The sequence below is a fragment of the Lagenorhynchus albirostris genome, chromosome 2 (assembly GCF_949774975.1).
Source record: "Lagenorhynchus albirostris chromosome 2, mLagAlb1.1, whole genome shotgun sequence".
Taxonomy (NCBI): Eukaryota; Metazoa; Chordata; class Mammalia; order Artiodactyla; family Delphinidae; genus Lagenorhynchus; species Lagenorhynchus albirostris.
Window position 1 is genome coordinate 155001559 of NC_083096.1, and position 16473 is coordinate 155018031.

The window sequence follows — 16473 nt, forward strand, 5'->3', positions numbered from 1 at the left end:
GAATCTGGTCCTGATGAGTGTGAAGTGGCAGGAGTATTCACTGTCAGTGATTTGCTGAAGAAAGAGGATAAGACATTCTCCCTTGCTTGCACTTGCTTTCCTATCAGGGTCCAGTTACCTGCTAGAACGAACTATCTCACCCATGACTCTGCCTTGGTTGAGGCTTTGCCCTCACTCTGGCTGGCTCCTCCTCCATACCTTTGCACATCCCAACCATATCCATCCTTCTAGAACTATTCAGACGCCAGCTCCTTAGAGATGCGTCCACCCAACTCTGGAGCATTTTTATCTACCTTTGACCTTACGATTTGATATCTCGTACGGAAGCTACTTACGCAGAGGTCCGATCCCCATTAATCTTGGAGCAACTTGAGGGCAGGCAGGGTCCAAGGCGGTTCCAGTTCTGTGCCCCTTGTGCCCCAGGACTTCGCGGGCATCAATAAATACTGGTTGGGCGAGCACAATAGTAGTAGGAGGACAGTCAATTCTCCCAAGTGCCCAGAGAGCATCTCCTATTGCGATGGCCTCCGGAGCCCGGAAGAAAGCAGGAGAGCGGTGAGGAGCAAGGTACGTGGCTGGGCAGGGCCGAAGTGCGGGCTGGGGCGGAGGGCAGAGGGCTCAGGGCTCAGTCGGGCCGGGCCACCCTCCTCGTGACTCCTCCTCCCCCCTCCGCGGCTCCGAGTCAGGTGATTCCGAGCACGTGACGGGCACCACCTACCTTGCTGCTCCCGAGTGGCAGCTCGGGCGGCCAATGAGGGGCCGGGCCCGGGCGCCGAGCCTATGAGAGCCGGGCTCCGGGGGGCGGGCCGCATGGCGGTGGCGGCTGCCGGGGGCGGTGGCGGCGGCGGCCTGGGGAGGCGGCGGCCTGGCTCGGCCTGGCGTGGCCTGTCAGGGCGCGGGCGGCGGCTGCTCCAGCACCATGTCCCTGCAGTACGGGGCGGAGGAGACGCCCCTCGCCGGCAGTTACGGCCCGGCGGACTCATTCCCAAAGGACTTCGGCTACGGCGTGGAGGAGGAAGAAGAGGAGGCGGCAGCGGCGGGCGGCGGGGTTGGGGCGGGGGCCGGCGGAGGCTGTGGCCCGGGGGGCGCTGACAGCTCCAAGCCTAGGATTCTGCTCATGGGGCTCAGGCGCAGCGGCAAGTCCTCCATCCAGAAGGTGAGTGGGGCCTCGCCGGCCCCTCCGCCCCTCCCCCTCCCTCCTCTACCCGGGGGCGCGGGTGGCCGCCGGGGGGGAGGCCCCGAGGAGGGCGGCGGCCGGGCTGTCCCAGCGCACTTTCTCTTCTCCTCCGGTGAGCAGAGCCCGGGCGCGGCTCTCGTCGGGACCCCGATCTTGGAGTCCACGCCCAGGTCAGCCGAGGCCGACTGGGTCCCCGCGCTCCCCGAGTGGCCGGAGCGAGGCAGGTGTCCGTGGCACCGCCCGGGACCTCGCCTCCTGGGACCCAGCCCCTGTGCCATTCACGAAACTGAGACTTGCTCCCCGGTTCTAACTTGGAGAACTTCCCACACTCCCTCCCCGGACCCGGTTGTGTTTGTGCCTCTCACTTCAGGTGATCTGAGTTTTCAGGGCTTCCCAGGTGAGCCCCAGGGAGCAGCGTCAGAAAGAGTAGTGACTAACTCTTTGGCCTTTGTAATGCCTCCTCTTGTTACTAGTACGAAGGAGACTTCACTGTGACATTTGTGGGATTTGGGGGCTGTTCATCCACCTATTTTAGTACTTGTGGCCCGGTGAGTATAATTACTAGTGATTTTCCCCCGTTTGTGAGTGGCTACAAAAATTTTGAGACCTGGAGAATATTTGCAGACCTTTGTCAGTCCATGTGCTTTCACTTGGGGAATGTCGGGAACGGATGGAGGGTTCCTCACTTTTTAATAAGGGGGAAATAGAGGCAGGGTTGACCTCCTTCATCAGCCATGGCTCTTACACACAAAGTGAGCTGGCGATAAAATGCTAGGTACCTGGCCTTTTGCCCTTTCCACTCTGTTGCAGAGGTCTCTCCAAAATAAATCTCTGCATGATATTCTGTAGACATGATGTTTTTAAGAAGTAGTCTTCTTCCACGTGTAATGGATTACTGTGTTTTATTTATCTTTTACCTTTACAGCAAAATCTGAGTACATTTATGGTAGGTTTTTAGCAAACTGATTTTAATTCTTTTCACTTGTTACTATCTAAGCCTTGGGAGTAACTATCCATTTTCCTCATCTAGAAAGTAACAGAGAGGCAAATTAGTTTTGTGTTAGAATTGTATAGATTGTGATAATTTTGATTCTTAACAATTGCCTTTACCATTTATTTGGGAGCTGTCTTTTCCCTGTCAACTCCCATTCTTTCCCCTCCCCACATGTATTCCTTCTCCCTCAATATGTCACTTTCTGCTTGGTATAATTTGCCTTTGTTTCATTTCTTCCACAAGACTGCAAACCCATTGAGGGCAGGGTCCAGTCAGTTTCATTTCTGATTATTTCTCAGAGCCTGATAAGTTTTCAGTGAACAAAACTTAAACTTTATAAGTTTTCATAATCTTAAAGCAGATTTTGGCAGAATTGATAGTTTTACAGAAAAAAAAATGAAACTGAAATGAGAGACATTGCTACTGCTAGTATTGAATACAGACAGAAAATAACAGAGAAGTTTCAGCTTTTCTGGTGATTTGGTTTCAATAATTTGGTGTCTTCTGTTAGAAGTTAAAGGATAGTGGATACCAGTGGATACACCGTTCACTTTTTACCTCTTTTAAAATTTTTGGTATAGGATCAAGTTCTTTAAATTATGTTAATTCAGGGTGGAGTTCTGTATTTTAAATAAAAATTGGAGTAGTCATTAAATTGTTTTCTTTCTTTTGACAGGTGGTGTTTCATAAAATGTCACCCAACGAGACCCTCTTTTTGGAAAGTACCAACAAGATTTACAAAGATGACATTTCAAATAGCTCCTTTGTGAATTTCCAAATATGGGATTTTCCTGGGCAAATGGACTTTTTCGACCCTACTTTTGACTACGAGATGATCTTCAGGGGAACAGGAGCTTTGATATATGTCATTGATGCACAGGTAGTTAGAAATGATAATGTTTACTTTTCTTCTTTGGTGATGGAAGATGTAGGAACAAAGGGAAGTTGTTTATTTGTCATGTGCTTCTTGCAGCTTATTTCTTTGCCAGTAGATTCCCTAACAGTGCGAGAGATGTACCTGCAGAGGTGCTTTGGGAACAGACATGCCATTGTACAAGTACAGAATATCAGATGACTAGGAGATATGGTTTATATCCCTGAGTTCTAGTTAGTGAGCAGCGTTCCGTTTTTGTTAATAGTAGATATTGCTGTACTCTATTAACTATTACAGTAGTGATGTCACTCACTGAAAAGGTCTCATCAGTGCCCATAATATAAGGAGGAATGTGAGAACTGAGTCAGTAAATATTAAAGTGAATAGTTTCTTTAGTTGACCAAGTAGGGTTTAGCCCAAGGAGCACTTATTGAGGGCCTAGCATGTGGCGGGCACTCAGACTGATGGGATGTGTCTCCATCCTTAAGAATCTTACTTTTTCTAAGCTTAAGCATTAGTTAGGAATGCTTTCTGAGTGGCAGGATCTGTAATGGCTGCTTTCATATACATGACCTAATTAATGTCTTCACAAAACTGGGAGGTAGGTACTGTAATTCCGATTTTATGGATAAGTAAACTGAGATCACAGAGTTTAAGCAACCTGCTTAAAGTCACACATCTAATAAATGGCAGAGCTGGGATTACTTTAAAAATTCTATTGGGAAGAAGTGTCCATTTCCCATTTCTTTTCCTTATATTATCAGTATTAAAAATTACAAGCATTAACTTGGTAGTTGAATTCTTTATCTTGAGCGATTGAAGATCTGTTTAGTGGTATAAGTTAATGTATTTGGATGTTTGAATATTTATGAATAATTAGGATAATATATTTTCTGTGGTTGGGGAAAGAGGTAGTTTGAGGTTTTCTTAACTTAAGATTTCTTTTTAAAAAATATTTTGTTCTGACTTACAGGATGACTACATGGAGGCTTTAACAAGACTTCACATTACTGTTTCTAAAGCCTACAAAGTTAACCCAGACATGAATTTTGAGGTTTTTATTCACAAAGTTGATGGTCTGTCTGATGATCACAAAATAGAAACACAGAGGGACATTCATCAAAGGGCCAATGATGACCTTGCAGATGCTGGGCTAGAAAAACTCCACCTTAGGTAACAACCTGTGTGTTTGATATGAGAGCCCTGAAAAGTGTGTAAATGTATTCCCATCTCTGTCATTACAAACACGTAGCTCTCTGTTACTGGTATACCCTTCCCAAATCTGTAATGTTTTTGATCTCTTTGTTGTTGAATTCAAGCAGGTTTGGGAGCCTAATGTTATTGAGACGTTACTTTCCCCCTTTTTTGCATTTTCCCAGAGGTGGAAGTCATGTGAAGTGTGTTTCTGTAGGTGTGTTTACAAATTCATCTCGAGAGACTGGAGTCAGGCTGTTTCCTCATGGCATAAATCTGCTTTGGGGCTCCCCTCTCTTGGTTTCATTATTATTATTATTTTTTCCTTCTTGCCTCAGTTCAGGGAATCTCTGTCGCATTTGTTGTAAAAGTCTGTAGCTTGAGCTTTCACAGTGTCTGTTTCAGTAGGAAGAGCTTTTTAAAGAGGGTACACTTTAATGTCTGGACTGTAATGTATCTTGTTTATGTTTTTTAAAACACGCTTTTATGAATCTCTAAAAATTGGGTTAAGTGAGTGTATCTTATCAAGTTTAAAGAGCTCTCAAGTTTAAAGAACTGCCGATTCGTAATTAAATATTAAATTATTAAAGAACACCTATTAGATAGGATTGATGACTTGTGTACTTGTGTTCTGAAAGTGTATAAGAAATATTTCCTACATCTTATTTATTTATTTTTTTATGGTTTAGGTAGAAATGACTAATAAAAAGTACCCAAGAAAATGTTCTTTTGATGATATAAACAGCTTAAAGGGGAAGCAGGCGAGAGACAAACCATAGCTATTTCCTTATCCCTGGTCTGTTATAATGACTTCTCTATAGGCTCAAGCCAACCCCCATTTTTCAACCCCTAATATTCTCTAGGGCCTCTGGCTCCAAGATCCTTCTGTTATTCTCCTAGGAAACCACATAGAAAAGTCTCATTGACCTCTAGCCTGGATTAAAATATGTGCAAGTAATTCAGGCTTTAAAAAAATTCAGCAGTATTTGTAGGAGAAAGTGAAAGTATCTTCCCATAAAATTCTTCAATCTTATTCTTCCACCATGAATGGTGGATTTTAAGCCATGATTGTCCTGTGTTCTCCAGTGCCCATGGGAACCCTTCTGATCCTCTTAACACCATGTCTGTGTCCCTTTCCAGGGCATCCCGCCTCATTGGTACGCACCATCCCTTTTTCCAGTTCTCTATGGGGCCCTAGGCCTTGTTAACAACATTAAGCTTTATTAATAACTAGCAGGCCTATGGATGAGGCTGTATTTGATTTCCAATTTCCAGAAACTTAGCTTACTATAAAATGCCCTGTGGCTTGGAGGTTCTTCCCTGCCCCCATCCACCTCCAAGCCTCATAGTTCCTGCAGGACCTTCTCACGTTGCCAAAATATTCCTTTGACCCTAGTGCCTGTGGGGGGATCATCTTGGTCTCACCTGTGCCATTGTTCTGACATCTAGATTAGAGCCCCATCTAGGTTAGCTTCTTAGGTGAGCTCTTTGAAAGTATCTTTAAATTAGGTACAAAGTGTGATATAAACAGTTATGTGTCTCTGACTTTGTAATTTGTGTTTATAATTATATAATGGATACAACTTTATAACGAAGAGTATATTCCCTGAGTGGAAAAGTAGGTACAATTGACCACACTGTTATTGTTAAAGGTCTCTCTCTCGCAAATACGTGTTTTGTTAAATCTACAAATTTACTTCACTGTGCATCCTCTTAGGCCTTCAGATAGCTGTTCCATTCTCTCTAGAGCCCCTGCTCTCATCCTCCATAATATGTTATTTACATAAATTCTAAGCTCCAGTTTTATTCATTCATTTATTCACCAAATGTTTATGAGCACTGTTCAGGGTAGTGGGCCTGCAGCTGTGAGCAAGGCTGACAGAGTCTCTGTCCTCATGGAGCTTATATTCTGATGAATGAGACAGCTCAGAAGCATTTATAAATAAATGTATAGTATAATTTTAAGTGCTTACCAGTGCTGTGAAGAAAAACAAATTAGGAGAAAGGGGTTGAAAGTAATGGGTACAGGGGTACTATTTTAGGTAGGGGGGTCAGGAGGGAACTTTCTGAAGCGGTAACATTTTAGTAGAGACCTGTATTGTATTCTTATTTAATGAATGTCACCTATCTCCTATGAGCTTTCTCTTGGTTTTTATCTTGGTTTTTGTCAGTTATGGGCTTAAGAAACCAAGGTTTTGGGATCAGATTGCAAAGACTTAGGTGAATATTCAGGTTTCTGCATCTGAAAATGCTTTCCTGTGTACTGCCTCAATTGCCCTCTGTGTAAATGCAATAAAGGGATGGAGAGCTACAAGCCAGGTGGGGAAACTGCATTTGTCATCTTTCATGATGGGTATGGTACACAAGATAAAGAGGCTGTATTTGAACTTACGGAAATCAAATGTTAAGAAACTTAAAATTCTATGTATCATGATAATTGTCACTGGACTTAAGATTTTTCAAATTAATCAAACTATGTTGTGTTTTTCAGCTTTTATTTGACTAGTATCTATGACCATTCAATATTTGAAGCCTTTAGTAAGGTGGTGCAGAAACTTATCCCACAACTACCGACCTTGGAAAATCTATTAAATATCTTTATATCAGTAAGTGAGCTATTTAATTCACTGTAGTTTCTGGTTCCGTTTTTGTTGAATATATTTGTGTTATCAAGTTCTCCAAAAAATTGCTGGAATTAAGTCTGAATCAAGCTTAAGGACTAATAATACAATTAAGTGTAAAGTAAGTAATAAAAACATTTAAAAAATGCCTTGAGGGCTTCCCTGGTGGTGCAGTGGTTAAGAGTCCGCCTGCCGATGCAGGGGACACGGGTTCGTGCCTCAGTCCCGGAAGATCCCACGTGCCGCGGAGCGGCTGGGCCCGTGAGCCATGGCTGCTAAGCCTGCGCGTCCGGAGCCTGTGCTCCGCAGCAGGGGAGGCCACAACAGTGAGAGGCCTGCGTACCGCAAAAAAAAAAAAAAAAAAAAGGCTTGAGTTATTTTCTGAATTTTTTTCCTTAATACTCACTTTTTCTTGTTTTAAAATGCCCTGATGAGAAATTTTCTCATGCTTTCTGAATTAATATCTTCATGGTATCTGTTTCCTGAAGGAAGAGTAGAAAGTAGGGTAGACTGGGTTTTGGGAATTGGACTTAATCTCTGCCTTATTGGAGGTCACATTGAAAAATTGATCCTTTCCTTGCTAACTGTAATCTGTGTCATATTTCACATTACTTATTTTGAGGATTCAGCTTAATAAAAAAGGATATTCTTCCAATAAATTTAGCATTCAGCCACTATATTTCCCAAACATTTCTTTGAAGGACTCAATGTATAGTGATCCCCAATTCTTTGGGCTTTTTGGGTTATGCTAGATGTTGACGTGAAACATTCTTTGCCACATCAAGCCTTTCTGGTAGCAAGGTCATTTGAATCAGAGATTGATTATTGCCCCAAAAAGGATTATTGAAAATGTAGCATGGCTTGATTTTTGGAGATTTTTTTGGGTGTGTGTGTGGCGTCTTAGGAAATAATTCATTTAAGTAAAGAGGATGAAGAAAAAACAAATTTGACTGGTGCGATTATGTCAGTAAATCAGAGCAGAGAAATAATTCCACTTTTATTCTTTAGATAAGAGACGTGTCTCCTAAGCAAGTACTATTTGCTCTTTTGGTTTTAGGTTGTATAATTAAAAATGCTCTTGGATGTTAATCAGTGATTCAAGATCTTTGATAAGTTTACAAATTGTGATTCTTAAAAAATGAACACTCAATTTTGTTTTTTCAAGAATTCAGGTATTGAAAAAGCTTTTCTCTTCGATGTTGTCAGCAAAATCTACATTGCTACAGACAGTTCTCCTGTGGATATGCAGTCATATGAACTTTGCTGTGACATGATTGATGTTGTAATTGATGTGTCTTGTATATATGGGTAAGTCGTACATATATATTTCTGCAAGATCTCAGATACGGGGAAGACTACCAGCTTGGTTTGTCAGGGGGATTAATTTCTGAGGCGTCTAGCAAGTAGTGTATGAAGTAGAATTGTTCTGACCATAGTGCTTCAACTTGGAGCATGATTTCTGTGTGGGTGGGCTGCTGGGTCTTACTCCTTCAGCATAGATAGATAAGACTGGTGTGACTAGTGCCAGACTCACTATCACTGAAAGTTTCACCCGCTATTATTTGGGGGGTTTGTACTGTGTCTTCTCACTACTGCAACTTAGCTAGATCAATAAATAAGATTAATTTATTTAAAACACTCTGAATAACAAAGTATGTACTGGTTCCTAATTTAATCTCAGGTTTTGTGGAACTGAGGGATCCTTAATCTTTCAGAGAGCTCAGAAACAAGGAAATCAGAATTCTGGATGTCAGAAGAACTTATAAACATTTGACCTATACATCTAAGTTTCCAAAATAAGTCTCTAAAATATAAACTCTTGTTTTATGCATATTTACCACACTCTATACAGAAATTTGTAAAAGCTGGCAAAGAAGTGATTTTGTAGAATAACCCAGAGGATAGGTGAAAACTTTGGTGAACTTACTGGTGTTTCAAAAGCCAGTAACCTCTGCAGCCTCTAATAGCCCTGATTCATCTCATGTATTAATGTCAGTCCTCACAATGCACTTTCTCGATGCTCTGACATTACCTTTGCTTTCTGATACCTGTGTCCTTTATCTGTTGTTCCTCTCCGCTCCACCTAGTCTAAATTCCTCTTTCATCTCTCTGTCCCTACCCTTTACCTTGCTCTCTCCGCCTAACCTTGTCAGTGTCTTTGTCCAGCTGCCTCTGGGTAGGAGAATGCATTTGTGTTACCTCTTCTTTACCTGTCTATTCTTGTCTTGCATTCCTGTCTCTTTTTCAGTTTTGTGATTATATGCTCTCCTTTGTTTTTATTCTTTCCACAGTGAAAATGAGATTTTGTCCATAGGTTATGCAGAAGAGTTTCATGTTCCTATTCCTAATTTTAAAAATGGATGAATAGAACATTTGCTTTTTCTTTAAAATAAATCAAATTTTCATAAATCAAATTTAGTTATAAAGTTTATTTTCAGTATAAGGTACACTGTAAACTACATTATATATGATAAAGTGCATTATAAAAAAGAAGAGAAATAGCCATTACTTCGTATTCTTAACACAATACATGTGTGCAATTCGGTATGCTTTATTGAAGTTCAGTTTGCTGCTTATTTGATATATATGTATTTTTTTGGCTGCATTGGGTTTTCATTGCGCACGGGCTTTCTCTAGTTGCGGCGAGCAGGGCTACTGTTTGTTGCAGTGCGCGGGCTTCTCATTGCAGTGGCTTCTCTTATCGCGGAGCACAGGCTCTAGGTACACGGGCTTCAGTAGTTGTGGCACGTGGGCTCAGTAGTTGTGGCTTGCGGGCTCTAGAGTACAGACTCAGTAGTGTGGTGCACAGGCTTAGTTGCTCTGTGGCATGTGGGATCTTTCTGGACCAGGAATCGAACCCGTGTCCCCTGCGTTGGCAGGCAGTTTCTTAACCACTGTGCCACCAGGAAGTCCTGCTTACTTGACTCTTGATTTATGTTTTTTGAACAGGACCGTATTTGTTGATTTTAGTTTTTGTATTTACTCCTTTTTCACTGATGGCAGTTTTCATATTTCAGGTCCTTCTTTATTTGTAGAGGGTGTCAGCGCCAATTAGTGTGAGGGAATGTTGGAAACCTGCTGTGTTCCATGCATCCTAGGTGAAGAAGGTGATGTGAGCGCATGGAATGAATACTGCAGCATGGGCTGGGCACCCATAGCTAAACACAGCTTCTGTTCCAATAAGGGAGAGCGGGCATTCTCCTTTCTCAAAAGACGGTCAGGAAACTGGGTGGAAACCCTTATTGTTGTGCAAATGTGACCAAATGCTGAGTTGGGAAACCTCTAATGGATGATACTTTGTTTTAAAACAGGTTAAAGGAAGATGGAAGTGGAAGTGCTTACGACAAAGAATCTATGGCCATCATCAAGCTGAATAACACAACGGTCCTGTATTTAAAGGAGGTGACTAAATTTTTGGCACTGGTCTGCATCCTTAGGGAAGAAAGTTTTGAACGAAAAGGTAATGCATTTTAAAAAGATTTCTTTAAGTTCTTTGTCATAATTTCTTAGGTTCTTGAAAGCAAGAAAAAACAATATTGCAGTGTTAGAGGATTTACCAGCTTAAACTCCTTTCGTGCCTTCCCGTCCACGTACAGTGCAGACTTTCTCCTGCCTTCTTTTGGTCTTTTATTTTAAATCAAGTTTTTTATTCCAGCCTCTCTCATTTTACATCCTTCCATTACCTGTCTTAACTGCCTACGGTTTGGCTTCCACCTGAACCAGTCTGCTGAAGCTGTTTGAGAGGTTACTAACTAGGTCTTCTTGCTGCATTCAGTGGCCTTTTCTCATTCTGTGGCCTCTTCAGGCTTCTGAAGCATGTGCTGTCAATCCCTCCTCCCTCAAGCTTTCTTCTCTCTGCTTCCCTAAAGCAGAACTCTCCGGGTTCTTCTATGTGTGTGTTTCTCTGACCACCTGTCCTGTTTCTTCTGTTTTTCTTTTTCTGAGTGTTCTTCAGAGCCAGGTCTCCTGCTCACTTCTTCACTTAATTCTCCTGGTCAGCGCATCTCATCCATGCCTTCAGTTAATCTTCTCCGTGTAGTTGATTGAAAAATTCACCTCTCCAACTCTGGCTTGGGCCTGTGTTTCCATCCTGTGTTTGGAGCTATTAGTAAGACATCTTCACTTAAATATTTTATCTTGTCCATGGTGTCAAAAACTGATGAATATTTTCCCCTTTGTTTCACGACCATCCCGGCTACTCTACTTCTGTTACTCGTTACGCCATTTTTCTGGTGTCCAAGCTTAGCTATGTGCAGTCAGGTAATCGTATGGTGTAATTGCCCATGAGGCTCTTGCAGATCATCTCACAGAGAGCATTCTGTGTTTTCCTTTTTCTATTCTTTTCCTGTGTTTACATTCAGTTTTCACCAAATCTTACCATTTGTTTCTTGGAACTGTTTCTCGGGTGTCCTTTCCATTTACACTGTTGGTGACTCCAATCCAGGTCCTCATTCCTCCAGCCTGTGGTGCTGCATTCAACATATATATTAATGGCTCAGCATGTATCATCTTTTATTCTAAAGGCAGACTAGGTTTCAGAAAATTCCTTTTATCATGTTATTTAACTACTCAAGGATCTATAGTAACTCTTATTCACTGCAACAAGTCCCTGCTTTTCTGCTTGGGTTTTGTGATAGAAATTAATATTGAATGAATTAATATTATTTCACTGATGTTGATATTAATGAAATATTTTAGATATACAAAGTGTTTTGGGTACAACAAAAATGTGAGTATTCACCTTTGAGCTTAAGAACTGAAACATGACAAATACATATTTGTCTTCTGTGTGTTTCTCAGTTGAAACCCCCTCTTGCGCTCTGTTGAATGTAGTGTTTTCTTTTTCCTGTGCATGATTTAGTCTTTCACTTCATATCTATCCTTAAACAATATAGGGTATTGTGTATCTTTGTGTAAATGATGTCCAAATGTAAGTTGTCTTCTGCAAGTTGCTTGTTTCTCTTCATTCAAGATTGTTTTTGAGAATTATCCGTATCGATAGATGTAGCTCCAGTTCGTTCGTTCAGTTGTCACTGCCACACAGTAGTCTATGGATCGCATATACCACAATTTATATTCTTCTTGCTGGGCATCTAGATGATTTTTAAGATTACAAATAGTTTTGCAAGAAATGCTCATGAACAAGTTTGCCTTTGTACATATGGAGAATTTCTCAAGAGTAATAAGTATTTAGGAGTGGAATTTATAGAGGACATATGTCTTCAGCTTTATTAGGCATTATTGAATTGCTCTCCAAAGTGGCTTTATTTTCACCCCAGAGAGTGCTTTGTGGGAGTTCTTGTCACTTCATGTCCTTGATAATGTTTGATATTGTTAGACTGTTTAGTTATTGTCAGTCTGGTAGGTGTGAAATGGTATCTCATTTGGCTCTGGTTTTTATTTCTTTAATTACGGGTTAGAGCAAGCATCTTTTTCACTGCAGGTACCCTTTTATGTCTGTTCAGGTGTCTTCTCTGGTAATTTATCTGTTCATATACTTTTATCTTTTTTGTACTGTGTCTTTTTTGTACTTAGGAGTTCTTTATTTTTCTCCATTCTAATCTTTTTTTTTTTTTGCGGTACGCGGGCCTCTCACCGTTGCGGCCTCTCCCATTGCGGAGCACAGGCTCCAGACGTGCAGGCTCAGCGGCCATGGTTCACAGGCCCAGCCGCTCCGCGGCATGTGGGATCTTCCCGGACTGGGGCACGAACCAGTGTCCCGTGCATCGGCAGGCGGACTCTCAACCACTGTGCCACCAGGGAAGCCCTCTCCATTCTAATCTTTAAAAATTTAAAAAACTTTTGGCTATGGAAATTTTTAGATATACACAAAAGTAGACTAGCACAGCGATTCCATGTACCCATCTCCCTGCTTTCACAGTCATCAAGACATGGTCAGTCTTATTTGCTGTATATCCTCCTCACAACTAAATTACTATCTTTTGCTCTTTTGTTGTGGAAACTATCAAACATAAAAAAGTAGAGAAAATAATGTGAGGAACCCCTTTTTATCTATCACCCAGATTCAACAGTTATCAAAATCATAGCCATTCTTATTTGCTTGCTATACCTTTTTCCCTACTGGGTTATTTTGTTTTTGTTTTTTTTGTTTTGTGGTACGTGGGCCTCTCACTGCTGTGGCCCCTCCCGTTGTGGAGCACAGGCTCCGGACGTGCAGGCTCAGCGGCCATGGCTCACAGCACCAGCTGCTCCGCGGCTTGTGGGATCCTCCCAGACCGGGGCACGAACCCGTGTCCCCTGCATCGGCAGGCGGACTCCCAACCACTGCGTCACCAGGGAAGCCCCCTACTGGGTTGTTTTGAAGCAAATCTCTAACATCAAATCATTTTGTCTATACAGATTTCAGCAGGTGTCTGTAAGAGGTAGTGCGCTTTTTAAAGCATAGCAGTATTACCATCAGTAGTTGTGTAAAAAACCCCCAAAAAAACAGTGATTTCATAATATCATCAAATATCCAGCCAGTGTTCACATTTCCTTGATTGTCAGTTTAATTTTACCATTTGCATAGAAGTCAGTTTTAATGTAGTTGAACTTATAAAAACTTTTATTTTTTTCCTGAATCTGAAGGACCTCCGTAATTTGACTCTAACCTGCTTATTCAGACTCCATTCTCAGTACTTTTCCCCAAAATTCTCTGCCCCTATCTCCAGCCAGACCAGTTTGTTTCCTGTTTTCCACCTGTGTGCTGTGTTTCCTCATTGCCAGCTCCCTGCTGTTGTCTTGTGATTCTGCTCTCCCTTCCTGCCTGATTAAATCCTGCCCGTATCCTCAGAGCTCTGCCTCACACCTGGAGCTTTCATTGCTGCTTTTGCCCTGCACTTGGCTCTCCCACCTTTGGACTTCTTTCACAGTGGTCATTTTAACATCAGATTGTTGTGATTTCTTTCTCGTGTGCTGTCTTTACGTCCCAGTATCCTCAAGGACGTAAGTCCTCTCTTTCTGCTCTGCCCTTCTCAGCACTGGCTTCTATTCTCAAGTTCTCCTCGTGCTCTGGAATGGCTCCTGGAGCTCCAGCAATCTTATCCATATTCTGGACATTAAGGAGGAATGGGGAGGAATAGGGAAGTCTTCCTTTTAAGGAGACGTCACAGAAGTCTCACACACTTGCATTTATCTCAGTGGCCAGAATTGGTCATATGTCCATACGTACCTGTAGGGAGCCCTTTGTTTGACCGAAATCTTATTTGGAAGCCAGTTCATAGAGCAGATGAGGACGGAGCTGCCTTACCTCCCGTATAGGGGAAGCAGGCTTCCTGAGACTCTGCCTGATGGGCCTCTCTGATACCTCCCAACCCCATGGCTCTACTAAGCAGTTTGCAAAACTGTTCCAACTGTTCACTTCAGCTTTTCTTTGGCTGCCTCAGAGACTTGTAAAAGGAAAAGCTTGATAAATCAAGAAGTATTTTACTTTGACTTTAGATTTCATTGTAAATTTTCTTAGCAAATTTGTCTTCCTGATTGCTTTTTTATTTACCCTGTTCACTTCCAGGCCCCAGAGGTAACCAGTGTTAACACTTGGGCATACGCTTCATCATGTTTCCAGTGTGAAGAATTCCTCAATTGGATATATGTTTTTAAATACATATCAATTATTTTTTTCCATCACCAAATGTTTCCTAGTAGATAGTCTCACAGTTGACATTCAGGAGGCCTAATCTCCTTTTTCTCTCCTGCAGGTTTAATAGACTACAACTTCCATTGTTTCCGAAAAGCTATTCATGAGGTTTTTGAGGTGGGTGTGACTTCTCACAGGAGCTGTGGTCACCAGACCAGTGCCCCCAGCCTGAAAGCGTTGACACACAACGGCACGCCGCGAAATGCCATCTAGCCTGAATGCCGGTGGTCGGGGTCTGTGCCAGCTTATTCCTCACTCCAGGGTCAGATGCCATGTGCTACAGGACGTGCAAGTTGCCGCTCGGGGGAGTCTGGTGCCTGTTGCACTAGAGACAAGGGGTAGAGTTTCTCATTTGGATGAAAACCCCTTCAACCAGTGGTGTGCAACTGAAGCTACTATTTCTTTTTTTAAAAAAAATGGCAAAAAAGAATTCTATAGACCACAGACCTCAAGTGTCTTTCTCCTCTTGGGGGTCCTACTTTAAGTAGTTGGGATATTTTGGACCTGGAGATAACATCACTTACCCATCCTTACCAGAGAATGTTGCTGTCAATTACCAGTTGAAAATAATAGAAAGAACTGAGTTTTTATATGCTTCGCTTAGATTTTCATTTGAGTAGTCTCTGAAAATCCTGCCTTGCTTAAGTTCTAACACTGCCTCTCAGATTTCAATTTTGGACCTTGCACACCTCAGACCTTCTAAATGCATTTGCTTGCTAACTCAGAAGACACATGGTCTGACTGCAGCAAAGGACATTTCTGTATTTGTTTCTGAGGAAATGAGAAAATTTTATGCTGCATCAAGTCAAGAGCAAGGCTCAACAGTGGCCGCTGCATTAGTTCCCTCGGAAGTGTTGAAGAACAAACTTTAAAACAGAAGAAAATTTTTGCACCTGTGTTTTGGGTACCAGATATCTGGGTTCTTGCTCCCACGTTAGATAAATGATTCTGATCACTGTAACAAAGGGAATTAAAAAAAATTTTGTTTTCCCCGCAATCTCCTCCTCTTAGGAGGGAAATGCATTATGTCACTGAATTATGTAGCTCACTTTTCTTTAAACTTGATACCAGCCCCCACATTCCTTTTATTCTAAGCTATCGAGATCCTTTAAGAATTGCTGTTTTGTTGACCCTGAATGACCCTCAGGCGCTGGTGGACTGTCCACTGGGACTGAGGAGAGCACATTGGCACCACGACGTGTCGTTAAACATACTTCGTCTTCAGTATTCTGATGCCAAGTGTCAACTGTGGTACTTTCTTCACCTAGGATATTAATTCATAATTGTTTCTTTTTGTTGAAGGTTGATACCCTTTTCCATCGACTTAAACTTACACGTTATTTTTACTCCACATGCCCAGTAGTCATGTATTCCAAAGCCACTGGACCACTTGAGTACATAAGTGCCACTGTTTAATGAAATATGTATATTCAGGTCTGTAAACCTAACAGTGTGACTTGGAGTGCTTCCTGCAGACGATTCTGACTGTTGAGTATTTACATGGACCATGGTGATATCCAAAAAAAAAAAAAATGCTTTTATATTTATAGATTATTTCATTGAACTATATAAAATGGGTATCAATAAATGTATTTACTCCAGAATAAGTTTTTTATTTGCCTAAGGTAATAGAAGGTTGGGGTGATGGAACATTGACTTGTCCCGCTCTGTCATCCATTTCTTCTTTTGCTGCCTCATATGGTTAAAATGCCTTATGTTTCAAGACTTCAAGTTCTGTCCTGTTGCAGGAATTTCATGCCTTGTGTCCAGATACCATCTCCTGGCCCGTTTCTGTTTAGGGTAGGAGGTCTAGGTAAAAATGGTGTTTCATACCAACAGATCTCACTCATGGTGGGGAGTATCCAGGGCCTGGCATAATTAATGTATGATATCCAAACCAGGAAGTGGTTCAGGGGATGAGATGAATAGAATACACTATACAAAATTTGCACTGATTCCAGCTCATTTTTCATCAGT

At 41.9% G+C, this 16473-nt stretch overlaps 1 protein-coding gene across 1 annotated transcript; it reads left to right on the plus strand.

Moving 5' to 3' along the window:
• Positions 1-844: 844 nt before the first annotated feature.
• RRAGC (Ras related GTP binding C) lies at positions 845-16103 on the plus strand. Its single transcript, XM_060140485.1, has 7 exons — positions 845-1156; positions 2848-3051; positions 4019-4218; positions 6731-6845; positions 8026-8168; positions 10172-10320; positions 14558-16103. The coding sequence occupies exons 1-7, from the start codon at positions 920-922 to the stop codon at positions 14707-14709; spliced, it is 1200 nt and encodes a 399-aa protein (XP_059996468.1). The 5' UTR covers positions 845-919; the 3' UTR covers positions 14710-16103.
• Positions 16104-16473: the final 370 nt, after the last annotated feature.